General features: G+C 50.1%; 2 protein-coding genes across 2 annotated transcripts; one reads left to right on the top strand and one right to left on the bottom strand.

Annotated features, from left to right (window-relative positions):
* Positions 1-3,609: 3,609 nt before the first annotated feature.
* On the top strand, positions 3,610-5,731 carry N7496_011130 (uncharacterized protein; the record flags this gene model as incomplete). The annotated part of the gene is made up of 3 exons (XM_056704043.1): positions 3,610-3,696; positions 3,793-3,957; positions 4,049-5,731. The coding sequence occupies 3 exons, from the start codon at positions 3,610-3,612 to the stop codon at positions 5,729-5,731; spliced, it is 1,935 nt and encodes a 644-aa protein (XP_056550003.1).
* A 4,192-nt stretch (positions 5,732-9,923) lies between these two features.
* mfsA (glucose-inactivated glycerol proton symporter STL1) lies at positions 9,924-11,549 on the bottom strand (the record flags this gene model as incomplete). The annotated part of the gene is made up of 1 exon (XM_056704042.1): positions 9,924-11,549. The coding sequence occupies one exon, from the start codon at positions 11,547-11,549 to the stop codon at positions 9,924-9,926; it is 1,626 nt and encodes a 541-aa protein (XP_056550002.1).
* Positions 11,550-14,132: the final 2,583 nt, after the last annotated feature.

Genomic DNA, 14,132 nt, shown 5'->3' with positions numbered 1-14,132 from the left:
TCTGGATCGATGTCAATACCACTGTGCCAAATATGGGGTATACTAAACGCTGTTAGTGGGATAGATCATCCATATAGTGCACAGCTTCGTACACGGAATGAGAAGCTCTCGCCAGAGGGGGTGTGAACAGATCTCCGTATTTGATTTTTGGGGCATACAGACCTTCACAGACCAGCATGGGTTCATTCTGGAATACTGGCAGGGGGAGAGCTTCTTCCATAGGCCTATGTATGAGTGTCAGGCCTTGAATACGCATAGACCTCGCCCCGGTTCTCAATGGCTTCGCTCATCATATTGAATCTTGAATGTCTGCCGTCGCGAGCCTCATCAGTACGAGCACAAATGCGGTAGGTGGTCACGGGGGCACTTACCAGTGCTTATTTGAACTGCCAGCTATCATCTGGTAGGTTTAAGAAGAGAATATTCCCTCCCTCACTTTCTAAGCACTGGAAAAGGAGGCGCTGCCAGAGCCCCATAAGACGATGCAAGTGGGAGGTGCCAACCTTGCAGATGTGGCTGAAGTCATCGCAGTGGCTGGTCTCGTGCCGTCAGGTATATTCTCTCCTCTGAGGACGGATACCTCGACAACAAGCTTGGTTCTTCGCAGAATAAGAATTGAGCTCTCAGCCTGAGGACAAACCCATATAAGAGGTCCGGTGACGTTTTATATGCACTCACCGGGAGAAGAACGCCTAAGGAGTCATCCAAAAACCCCGAGACATTTTGAATCGGGCGCAACAGTAACCCTGGTCATCTTGGTCCTAATTATGGACACCCCGCTATGAGAAAACCACTAACTTTAATATCGCATTTCAGCTTCAGCAGGCTGAGCTCCGATAGATGCACATAGTTAGGCCAGACTTACGCATCCCTATCAGACATGTCGAAAACATGTCGCCTATACAATGAACGACATCGCCGTCCCAATCTCTCTTGAACACGACCTCACCTAAGGCCAGGCCAGCTCACGTACGAAGCACTGGAATACCATATTTACCCAACCTCACCCCCTCCAGATAGACTCATCATCAGAGCCATCTCACACTGACATTCCTCAACTCCTCCAGCTAACCCGCGACGCGCAGCCTATCATCCTAGATCCTCCCCTCCTCCCCTCTACGCGACCGCTCACAAAGTCCGATCGCATCGCACCCGATTACGCATACCTCGGCCCTGTTGACGAACGCCCGCGTCTACGCGCAGAGGGCGGGCCAACCCGCCGCTGGCTTTTGATCCAGAGCCACGGGGGGGGGGCGCGTTTTCTACATTTTACAGTATGGATATGCTCCGTTCTGTAAGCCATTCCCGCCCTTGCGTGGGCCTTTGTCCTTGACGACATCGTGCATGACAAGCCATACCTTGTTGAACGTGTCAATCATGGGCGCGTATACCATGCATGGTATGCGCGTTGTGTGGCTATAGGAATTCTCCGAGGAATAATTGCTGTCTCGCGGTCGCGGAGTGGGCGGCGGTTTGGATGGTGGAGAAGGGGTACGCGTCGAATTGGCTCCGGGCGGGAAGTCCAGTTAAGTATTGATCATTTCTATGTGCAGAGATTGATGATCATTATAATGGGAAATTGAGAATAGGGGGTAGATTGAGTATATTGTCGATATTAGTTATCATTGACAAGTTTGCAAGATCCATGTTGATCGAGGGCGCCCGCGCTTCGATTGCGTCGAGTTTCGCAGCCACAATCGTATCGTAACCAGGCCTATCTATGATAGTACTGGTAGGGTGTAGATTATTGTGAACAAGCAATGCCATCAGTGCCCACGCCAGGCTTAATCCTGAATAAGCTCCATCACGTCACCCCCGGACGGCAAGACGTGTACTGCGGGACAGGATAGAGTATCAAGTACGACGAGAGTGGGTTATATCTCCTACTACGGAGTACTATACGAGAGATGTATGTATAGAGCCAATCATTTTCTTGTTTGGTCATATCCATTTAAGCTAAATAGTCCCTCTGAATAAGTCGTGACAGGTCCTCCGTACTCGATACATGTAGGATGACGAACGTCTTGAGCTGATCAACCCACTCGAACATCCTGAAGAACGCTAGAAATAGACCCAGAATTTAGAAAATCGGGTCTTTCTCGGCCCTACCAATCGTTTAGCTTGTTTTGCATGTAAATGCCGAACGGGATGATGTGGAGTCGCACGCAGATCGATGTCAATCGCTGCTTGGTCGAGTTGTGAAGTGTTTAGGGATCGACTGTGACCGACTGTCGTATGTATACGAGTTGTTCATTTAGATGAGTAAAACGAGCAAGAAAAAAGTACTCCAATATTCGGTACTAAACCGGAGATTAAACGTGATCATTTTAAATCATCTACTTTATACTTCGGCGGCTCCTCCGTGCTGAGGAGGGGTGATACTGTAGAAAGTATCGATTGCCATTGGGAAGATCACAGGAACAAAGTTCAATAGGACAATCTTGATTTGCTTACTTTACTAAGTAGTACTGTAAGACAATGTCAGGGGAACATTCAGCTTATGGTGTCTTTTTTATTATGGTTAGTCTGAACTTTCACAGTAAAAATCTCCATCTCTAACTCGTGACTCGAATGGGGCAAAATGCCAAGACCGCCCATTCCCCTGGGCGTCTCCAGTCGTCGTCCGCCGTTGGCCACACACTGCGCGTCCGTGGGCCCTTTTCTCCCCGTCGGAGCCCGGCACAACCGGCAATTTCGTGCTCTGGGCAGCCCTGTTGGTTACAATTCCAGAGGCGTACGTATTAACCGTTCTAACGAGTTCCCCTTGACGAGGTTTTGCGCAAGCTGCTGACGGGGCCTGGGTGTGGCTGGTTTGATTTGCGATTTTTGGGTCCTTTGGGGAAAACAAGCCCGAGTCCGATCCATCCCCAGGGAACGCCTGACGGAGTTACAGCTATTGTGCGACAAAAGGATGCTGAATGAAGACAGATTGGTCCTCTTTCTCCGAGGCTGTATGCAATAATGCTGGCCTTCCAATGCCCTTTAGGGCTTCCATATTCCATGCTCCACGCTCTCCACGCCAGACGTTGTGGAACCCCCGACTGGGCTAACGATACGCTCAATACGAAGGGCAAGGACTTCCGTAAGGGCGGAAGGAGAGGAACGCTTCCAGACGCGACGCCTCTCGGTCCCTCTTCTCCAGTAATCTTCCCCAATCCTCGCGGGCTCCACCCTCCGAAACAATGCCAAGCCCTCTCGTCGGCCCTGCTTCGTTCCTCCCCTGAAGTTGTTGGATTCTATCCCCCCAGTCCCTCCCAGCCAGTCCTCTCCTGGTGAGCGGAGTCGTCTTTTTCTCTCCCTTACCCTTCTCATCCGAGCGGAGGGGCCTCCACTCTCGTTTGGATCCGACTCCCCTAGACTACTGACGACGCCTAATCGAAAAGAGGAAGGAAAAAAAAGGGCCTGCCCGTCGGCGCCCGCTCTGTCAACTTTGTTTCGTGAACTAATACCGACTAGTTCGTGGCTCCGGATCTCAGAATCCAATCTTACATCTTTTCTCCCCTCTTTTCTTTCCCCCATCCCCCCCCCTTGCGCTCGACGGCCTCGTTTTTTCCCTTCCAGTCTGTTCGTTGGGGAAGCTTGTCTTCCTAGCCACTCCTTCAGCCCGCCATGCTGTTCGCCGGCGCATTATCATTACTGTTCCTGCAGACCGTTGTTGCACAGCGCCATGATGCCGATCTAATGTCCTTTGTGACCGTGAGTCGCACCTCCTCCGAAGCAGTTGATAGTTGATTGAATTGCGCCAAACACCCGTGTCCCAGTTGATGCTAACTTGTCTTTTCCCATTGCTAGCTCCCCGAGGTGCGCGCCTTGAAATGGGAGATCACTCATCACGACCGCACGCGAGCTGCTCCGGGTTACTGGTTTGTGGCGCCTTACGGACAGATTTCACCGGAGAACCCCACACAAAAATATCAGCAGTACCAGGTTGGGCCGTATATCTACGATAATGATGGTGTATGTTGTTTCGTCTTTCTCTTCCTTACGTGCTCTATTCGTATTGGAGGAAACCAATGTCTGACTCGAACCTTTTTTTGCGGGGAAACAGATGCTTATTTGGGCCGGTGCGCCATTGTACGACAACCGCAACGTCTTCGACTTCAGACCGGTCACCAACATCGACGAAGAAACGCATCTTTCATTCATCCTCAACTGGGAAGCCGGCAACTCCAAGGGTAGCGGCATTATCTTGGACAAGAATTATAAGCTGGAAAAGGAAGTGGGCGTCTTGAATGACCTCCACGATTTCAACATGCACGAGTTCAATGTCCTGCCCGGCGGGAAGACGGCTTTGGCGTGCACGTACCGCAACCAGGAGATCAACATGGCGGATTTCGGACGCCCGACGGAGCAGAGTTGGGTGGTAACGGGTGGCTTTGTGGAACTGGACACGGAGACGAGCGAGGTGCTGGTGCAATGGGATACCTTCGATAAAATTGCCCTGCATGAGTCCAACATGTTCCATTCCTGGGACTCGCCGTCCGGTCCCCCCGGCTGGGACTATGTGCATATCAATGCGGTTGACAAGAACGCAGCCGGCGACTATATCATCTCTCTGCGCTTCACCAACACTATTTACGGTATTTCGGGTGAGGATGGCCATATTATGTGGCGTCTTGGTGGTGCCGAGAGCGACTTTGCCATGGACTTTACTTTCTCCAAGCAACACGATGTGAAATTCGTCTCGTCCAACGGCACCCACCACGTTATTTCATTCTTGAACAATGCCTCTGATGAGCGCGGCAACGACGAGAACCTCTCGGCCGCCCTGTTTGTCGAGTTGGATACTATCGCCATGACTGCCACGGTTATCAAGCGCATCAACCGCCCTGACAGCGGTCTCACTCGTCTCCGCGGTAGCGTTCAGCTTCTTCCCAACGACAACGTCTTCATCGGTTGGAGTGAGCGCGGTTACCAGAGTGAGCACGCGCCAAACGGTGATCTGTTGATGACCGCCCGCTTCGTGTCTGAGCGTTACTCGACCTACCGTGCCTACAAGGGTGAATTTATCGGCCGTCCGACTGCCCTGCCCGACGTCGTTGCTTCAGTGTACGGTACCAGCGACGAGGATATCACTACGTTGATCCACGTTAGCTGGAACGGCGCGACCGACGTCGTTGGGTGGAAGTTCTACGCCCAGGCATATGACCACGGCTCGCCCGTGCTCATCGGCCAGGCTAACAAGACTGACTTTGAGACGATGTATATTGTCGACGGTTACATGGACTGGATCACCGCCGAGGCTATCGACAAGAACGGCAACGTTATGAGTGCCTCGCGGGTGATTCGCAGTGAGATCCCGAAGAACTGGAAAGCTGTTGGGTTTGTGGGCTCTGCAACCGGTCCCACTCCCGATGACCCCTCCATCGTCTCAGCTGTTAACAAGGGCAGCTCGTCTGTCGGCAACACCGATTCTACTGACGGTACCGATGGCATGGCCGACATGGTCAACGATCACACCTCGTCGGGCTCCAGTTCAAGCTCTGACCACTCATCTAATGCCTACGCTGATGCCAAGGAAGTCGCCAAGGCTGTTTACAAGGCTTACGAAGTGATTCGCGGCGTGGGAGGTCTTCTCATCTTCATCCTAGTCGCCTGCACAGTTGGCGGCATCATCGCCGGTCTCTGGCGCATGTTTAAGCGCCGTAAGATGCGCTCATATCAACACGTCCCCTCTGAAGAGGGCATCCCCGTGGAGGAGATCCACCTGCGTGCGCACGCGCCAGAGTGATCTCATACATACAGATCTCTATGTTTTTTTTTTCTTTCTCTTTTTGTCTCGCATGATTAGCAGCGTTGCATCTGCATTTACCATCTACTTTTCTTTTTCTCTCTTTCTGGTCTTGTTTTCCAACTTTCGTCCCCGCCTCGTTCTTCCAGGTGAAGGTTTCCCGGGGTCGGAAAAAGCTCTATTTGCAATATTGCAATACTACCTGAACGAAGCATGATCCGGATGCAAATTCTCGGAGGGGTGGCTTGATGGTATAGGTATATACAACCAGACCGGGGTCAGGTCATGATCGTTCCACGCATATCATACCCAGCAGGCGTTTTGGCATTTTTTTGTTTTACTATCTTGTCTCGCTATTACTCTTTCTGGGCTGTTGATTTTTAAATCATTCTCTCAGATATTGGGATTTCTCATTATCTCTTCGGCCTTCGCCTTGACTTCTTGTGTAATATTATTTCCACCTCTTACCTTTGACTTGACTTGTGTCATGCATTCCACTTCTGATCTGACATCTTGTGTCTGGTCGAAGACAATGTACATATTACATAACATAATATTTTGGATTGACTTTTTGTGTCTGGTGTCGATCTTGGACTACTTGTGGAAAGGGACGCGCAATGCGCTGAGTATGAGAGAGTCTTGCCTTGCGACAAGATTTAGTGCGTGTACTACTGCTAGTCATGAACTGGTCTGTCATGCTGTTAGCTTGGCATGTGCTTATCCGCTGGTGTTGGGCTGGACTGTCGGTCCTTATTCTCAGTCTAGTCACTGCTAACCCTAGGGATCTACGGGTGGGAGGTTGATTTGATATTGGCAGGAAAAGAATCGGATACGCAGCCAGCGCTAATGGTATTAGAATAACGAGCCGAGGATCATGGCCGTCAATTATAAATCTCCACTATAGAGATATTAGAGTGATTATCCCAGGCAAAACTAACTGTGATCTTCTTCCAATGGTGTTTGTTCCATGTTGCTACATAACCTACATCACAAGTAAAACACGATTTACCGCAACCCCTTGGCCCTATCCGTCCTTTACCCACTCAACGCGGACATCGATACGGATGCGCGATACAATCAATTTGCCTGCGAAAACGGGGTTGGAAAAGAAAACTAGTGTCTACGGCCACGCAAGCGCCAAAGTCCGGGGTCTCTGCATATTGGCTTGTTCCATAACGCCGTGGGCGTCGGGATGGGATCTGCAGTTATTCTGGGCTAGCACCGATATGGAATGGGGCGAGTCATGTTTGTTCTTTTTTATATGTCTGTTTGACTCAATTGATTAGCCTACATGTGTATCGCGCGTCGTTGCCGTTGATCGTGGTGTATATCACCGTTCTAAGTACTGTAGATCCCTCTCTTACAGCTTCGTAATGTGACATGATTTATCTCATCATTGATTCTGAAGAAGCAATACTAACTCAATTTAAATCTACTAGCGCCGTATATTGCATGTATATATCGCTCTCGCGGATAGCTAGTCCCGCCGCGCTGACGAGTCCTCGGTAACGGCCGCGTCAGCGCGATTAGACCAGAACACTAGGTAGGTATTCGAGGGGGGATTGTGGCGTTAAGTATGAAGGTCTTGTGGCTGTTTGGGACTTTGAGGTTAATTTTGCTGTGATAAGGTTGGGGGTATGTGTGTTTTCAGGTTCTGGGATCTATAGAGAGATATATTTTAAAGTTCTGGTTAGAAGCCTGCATTGCGTACGCTTCCGTGGTGGTGGGGTCGCTTTAAAAATTGTGGGGTTTATAGATTCTAGCATTACTTTAGGCATTATGTACCGCTTGGAATTATACTTGGTTTTAGCTTTGTCTAATACAGTAGTTGCTTCGTCTTTACATGGTTTACCATGGAGTTGGTTGAAGAATTGACCTCTTCTCAGAGTAGTGGATCATACCGGATGAGCACGACTGACTATATTATATTTTGGAAGGAACAAAGAATAAAGAAACGCGAGAGAAGCTTTTAGAGACACAGCAAGTTGCGACCCTCTAGTCAGCATCGTTTGGTGTTTTTGAGGAGTTACCTCGCTTTCGTGATTAGGATAGCTAGATACGTAGAATGTAAGAATATTCCATGACTCGATTACTGCGCTTGTAGTCACTCTCTTACCCCGCGAAGCTGACATCTAGCCACCCCCTACACTCAAAGCATAATCAAACGTAGTAGATTTACAATGTCAGTGTGTTGGGACCAAGACAACCCCCGTATCTATCATAGCTCTCCAACAACCCCATGGACAGCCGAGTTCTACCAAGGAACCTCTGAAGGGACGTCCGAGCGGCCATTCACTTCACACAACTTCTTTTCTTTCACTATTTTATGTGATCAGGAGTAAATATTGTACTTGTAATTCTCTGAATGGGAACAGCATCATCACGATAATCGATTGCAGAGAGAGCTAAACCCCATACCATGTCCGACGTGTGTTGCATGCCTATGATTCGTAGGCAGGTAATGCACTCACTACATATATACGGGTTAAAGATTTGCCGCAGAGCCTCACAAGACGGAATCTTGGTAAGGCTTTCCTTTATTCTGATGATTGGCTAATATCTCAGATCTGATCTACATCTGGGATTTGCCCCAGCATCGGGAAGCAAAATCCTCGCAAAACCCTGCACGCTTTTGAGGCTACCCAACATTTTTAGAGACCAAACTTAGGTGTTAAATCTTAGTTTTAGCTTCCATTAAATGACCTATAATCTAGGCAGCATGCAATTCCAGGTTGTTGGGAGCAAGGCACTATAAGTCGCTTAGCTTCCAGGAATAGCAAACAACGCCCAGCGTCTTTCTTTTCAGTCACGAGTATGAGAATCGTTGTTACGTTGATTGATAGGTAGAAATGCCCTGTGATTATGCGAAGTATATACTACGTTGTGAAGGATTCATGCAACTTGACTGATATGCCATTTTATAAAGGCGAAAGTACAGTAATGTAGGCTACTCTCGAGAGTACACATTTGTATGGGTGTCCTTTGACATCATCATCCAGCTCAGTAATATCATCATGTGAGAGGAGCGTAAACATCCTTACCCAGACCTAGTCCATACCTACCGGAATAGTATAAATCCATCCTACTGTAGGCACCTAGCTGTCATCAAATCAAAGCAAACGCTCCAGACCCCAACCTCGCAAAACCTGCCCTCCCAAGCTACCAAACACGAGATAGCGATCGACAACGCTAAGACGACCCTACCTGAGTAAGCAATCTGACTGTACGGAGTACAAAACAGGCAACTCTCACTAAAACAGAAGGCCTGCCGAAGGATGGACATGCATCTAGCTGTACCTCATCCCGCATCCCGATTGAAGTATGGGGCTGCGGGAGTTCGGAGATTATTTGACCTTGTCTGTGGGGTGCAGTGTATGCAGGCATTGCCATGTGGCTTGGCCGTTAGGACTTAAGCTGGTAGGTTTAGCGTTGCGGTTTGTTGTGTTTGATCGTCGGTTGTGTTCTTGACCTTGGTGACTACCTTGTGCCCCGTGAACATGGGTAAGTGAGGCGAAACTACTGGGAAATCTGCGAGTGTTTGAAAAGGGCTGGGTGGATTGGTTAGGTTGCGATGGGGTTTGGATGGTTGTTGCAGTATGTGATGCGCCTGTGCTGTTGTATACATTGTATAGGGTTACCTATCTTGGATCGTAAGTGACATGTAAAAAATTTCCAGTTGGCTCTATTAATGAAGTGGATTGTCGAACATTTTTTGATTAAGGAGCCATAGCACATTAAATCTCTTCACGAAGTTTCTGGATCCAAATGGTGCAGTTTAGTCAAATTTATCCTTTCGTCTTAAGTGACTTATAAGGTGATCAAGATATACTGGCGAAACTATTATGATGGATCATAATTATAGGATGACAATGCATTCTATTGCTGAAATCAGAGCAAGCTCTATTTTCCAATCATCTCCTCCCTTCATGGTATATAACATAAAGAAAAAGCACTTCAGACATCAATCTGGCAGCGATTAACCACCATGTCATGCCGACATCATAAAACTCAAAGGAAAACGAGAAAAAGGAAAATGGGGGGAATAAATAAGGGCGAGGGTATCACAACACTCTAGAATCTATAAAGAGTGATCGCAACCTCAATAACTGCTTTCCGTCACCAGGATGGAACGCCAAAGCAAACTGCACATGGGGACTCTGCGATTTGTAAAAAAAGACGAGTTTTTATAAATTTACTCGGTCTTCTCGTCGCTCGAGTTGCCACTGGACATAGCCATCTCGACCTTCTCGTTCTCAGAGGCGTGCTGGTGGTCAGACACGTCAAGGCCGACCTCACGCTGCATGGAGGCAATCTCGTCGGGAGAGAGCTTGGGCAGAGTTTGGGCGATCTGGTAGGGCCACTTCTTCTCGATGTGGGCCTTGGCGAAGATAATGTCAACCTCCTCAAGGTCACGACCGGCGGTCTCGGGGTAGTAGAACCAGGCGAAGGGAAGACCAATGAAGTTGACCAGGGCGAAGAAGAGGTAGATACCCCAGGGAGAAGCGTCAGAGAAGACGGGGGTGAACATGACGACGGCGAAGTTGGTGATCCAGTTGGTGCAAGTGGAGGCGGCGGCAGCCATGGTACGGGTGCGCAGGGGGTTGATCTCGGGAGGGTAGATCCAGGGGAGAGGCAGCGTAGTAAAGGCGAAGAAGCAGATGAACAGGAAGATACCGACGATGGCACCCTTGGCGTTCTGCTCGTTCTCACGGATCAAGCAGGCCATGGTGATGACGAAGGACAGACCCTGGCCAGCAAAACCAATCAGGAACAGGTTGCGACGACCGACCCGCTCAATCATGAAGAATGAGGGGATGGTAGCGAGAGCGTAGACGGTAGCGAAGACACCACCAAGAACCAGGGAGAGACGGTGCTCCATCTTCAGGTTCTGCTCGAAGAGGAGAGTAGAGTAGTAAATGGCAGCGTTGCAACCAGTGAACTGCTGGAAGAACTGGCCAGAGCAACCGATCATCATACGCTGGAACTCCTGGGTCTTGCCGAAAGTGAAGAGGGTCTTCCAGTCGGCCTTGGCACCCTCCTGGGCCTTGAGATCGGCCTTCATCAGGTTGAAGTCAGTAAGGACATCCTCGCCGTCAATAGTGCTATCGTTGAGAGCGGCGAGAACCTCGAGGGCCTCCTGGTCCTTGCCCTGCATGACGAACCAGCGAGGAGACTCGGGAAGCATCAAAGCACCGGCGCTAACCAGAATAGCGAAGAGGATCTGGAAAGCGACAGGGAAACGCCACTGGACGGAGCTGTTGACGTAGGAAAGACCGAAATCAATCCAGTAGGCGATAAAGGTACCGACGGCAATGATAGCACCCTCGAAGCAGACGAGGAAACCACGGTTGTGGGCACGGGAACACTCAGACTGCCACACGGGGATGGTAGCAGTATCCATACCGTTTCCAAGACCAGAGATAACACGGCCAACGACGAATTGACCAAGACCCCATTGAGGACCGAAAGCAGCAGTAGAGATGACAGTACCGATAATCATGAGAATACCACCAGCGACCAGCAGAGGGGTGCGGCCGATGCGCTCACCGAAGCAAAGAGTGAAGATAGCACCGAAGAAGCAACCAAGCTCGTAACAAGCGGTCACGGCACCACGGAGGACGGAGACATGCTGAGAATAGGCGGTGGAGGAGCCGTCAGGAATGGCGAGGACGCTGAACTCCTTGGTGAACTCGGTACCGGAAATGATACCAGACATAAGACCCTGATCGTAACCGAACAGGGAGAAACCAACAACGGAAGTGAAGGTGATGGCAATGTGGAGCTTCTTGCCCCGGAGGCCAGATGTTGTTGTCCACATCTTGGAAGTTGTGTCTTCTTCGCGTGATATATGCGCGAAGGGATGGGATGGACCAGTACAAGGGAAAAAAGAAGAGAAACCGACTGGGGGATCTGGGGTCAGGGAGGAGGCCTTATGTATCTATACTTCTTTCACGCGGGCGGAGAACGCATGCTACGGGTCAGGTCGGCCAAGACGAAAAACATTGGACATGACGTCGGCCGTGTGAACGCTAGAGGCAGGTCGCGCGGACCACCGTGGTACGCCGTGGGCCAGTATGGGGGCCAAGGGGCTAAGGGGGCCCCGCAGCAGAGTTTTACGGGGTCGCGATAGGTGGGGTTTGCCCTAAGTGGGGTTTGCTTCAGGGCAAGTCTCGCGAGCCAGTGGTTGTCTAGGGAGGGAAAAGGGCCTTGTAGCGGCTGTTTTTGCTTCTTGTTCGGGGTTGTCCGTCCGCCAAGGTGCGATGCTGCATTCGGGAATCCGAAGGTTTAGTAATTGTCAGCATAGTGGCGGACCAGTCAAAACGTTGCGGGAGGCCGAAAGTTCCTGGAAAGGATGGAGAAAGTGCCTGGGGGTAACCTGTGGTCCTGTGCTGGGGTTGCTTGGCCGTGGATTGCTTGGGTTGCTTGCAAGGCGCCACCCGTTCTCGTCCGTCAAGCCACCCGTGGAGCCCGGACGCCTCTTTGTCACCCTCCGATCACATCTCTCCCATCGAGTCGTCTTTGTAGCCTCGTGGGGGTGGATCGTTTCCTCCCATGGACGTCAGGATCATCATTCTCCTGGCCGGAATTGGAATCTGTCCCGACCCTCCATGCCTTCATCCCCGTCCATTCACGGGGGAAAACGGGGGAAACGTAGTGGGCCAAGGGTCAGAGTTTTTTTTTTTCTTTTTACTCTTTTATCCAGTTTCATCCAGTCGTAGTCGAGTAGTCTAGTCACTAGTCAGTCCTATTGCGCATTTGAAAAGCATCGGGAATTCGAAGCGAGTTTCGGAGGTCAGAAGAGGCCCAAGCTAGAATCAACCGCATTACCCTTGAACAAAGTAAACTCAGAACTCGCCTCAGTTACTCTTTCTCTCCCCCCCCCCCCCCCCCCCCCGAAGGCCCGTCCGTTTTTCACAGCCCGATGCCGACGGCCGGAAGGTTACCGTGAAGGAAGCCGTGACCCACCGGGCGGGCCAGCGAGGGGCCAATCAAGCCACCGACGCGATCGAATCCGACACCCCGTGGGGACATCAGGAGAAATCCGTCTTCAAATTGGGTAATTGTCTTGCCGGACGGTAAATGCTGTTGGTTCCAAAGTAAAATTCAGGTTGAAAAAATTATGTCGATGGCGTTTGACGCTGGGCGTTGTCCGATCCTTGTTAGGGTGGTAGTTATCAGAAGCTACCGCGGGTGGAGGAAAGACATGTGATCATGGCGTTGATTAGCGGGCGATAGGCTTTTAGCCTTTGGGGCTTAAGGATCCTCCACGATTCTCCTCATTTCCTCCTTTTTTTGCTCCAGAAAGTTCGGAGTTGGGGAAGGGGGACCGGAGGTTAGTATTTCCAGTTCCGGGAGAGAAACAGTCCCGTGATAGTCACTCGTCCCTCGATTTCGGCCAAGGTCCGAGCCCCCTCTCTGATTGGTGGGAATAACAGGCAGTAGGGCACAACCAGTGGGCGGGATCCCCATTATGTAATCCTCCATTTCCCGTACCGACCCTCAGCATCACAGCCGAGTGGACTCGGGCCGCTACTTACGTACTCCCGTATATACTCCATCTGGAAGCCGTGGTCACTACTGGACAGCGTTAACCCGTCGGCTTCTAACATTCGCTCATTTCAATGGAGTTGATCCTTCCTGCTTACAGCGCGGAGTACATGTCGGCTTACCCATAAATCTCCACTACTCGGATCTATCAAGAGCGTTACTGGCTCTAACGCGTGTGGAGCAAAAGGGACAGGTTATTGTTAATTTCCATACTTTCTTGTCAGCACGTTTTAATACGATAGATGAATATTTGATGCTACAGTAATTACTTCCGAAATATTAGCGGGAGATTAGTCCTCCAACGGTACCGAAGTGCTCTCGTCTAGCGAACTCGGCTTGTCGGAAAAGAGTTTCGAGTGCTACCTATCAGACTGCTATCATTACGGGCAGAAAGCCGATATCTTTCTCGCCGTCACTTCGCATACTTATCCGAGTATCATCTTTACTTTTCCGTTGCTAACCCTTTTTGCAAGTCAACAGATCTTAACAATGTGGGTCCTTTCATGACATTCACGTTGAGAACGGCCATACCAGATGGAAGAATTCCACGTGGTAGATCATAGATCCTAGAATGTTACTGGCATGCCTGGCCGGATGCGTTCTCCGTTTCTGGGTCAAATGTGTTCTCTGATTATCGGAGGTGGCCACTGTAAACCGCTGTCATTGATGATGACGATGGTGCCCTCCCACACATACTGAACTCCGCCCGGCATGGATCCTTCTCTGACCTATGACGATTGTGGTATTACCCGTTGCATCCTCTCTTAAAAACGCAAGTGGAGTTACTCATATACAAAAGCTCCACTCTGCCTTGTGGCTTTCCGCTTTGAAATCCTTTGATAATTTAGCTGAT

This window comes from Penicillium cataractarum (genome assembly GCF_028827025.1).
Source record: "Penicillium cataractarum strain IBT 29864 chromosome Unknown utg000009l, whole genome shotgun sequence".
Classification (NCBI taxonomy): domain Eukaryota; kingdom Fungi; phylum Ascomycota; class Eurotiomycetes; order Eurotiales; family Aspergillaceae; genus Penicillium; species Penicillium cataractarum.
The sequence above is the reverse complement of the archived record's forward strand: the minus strand, read 5'-3'. Positions and strand labels throughout refer to the sequence as shown.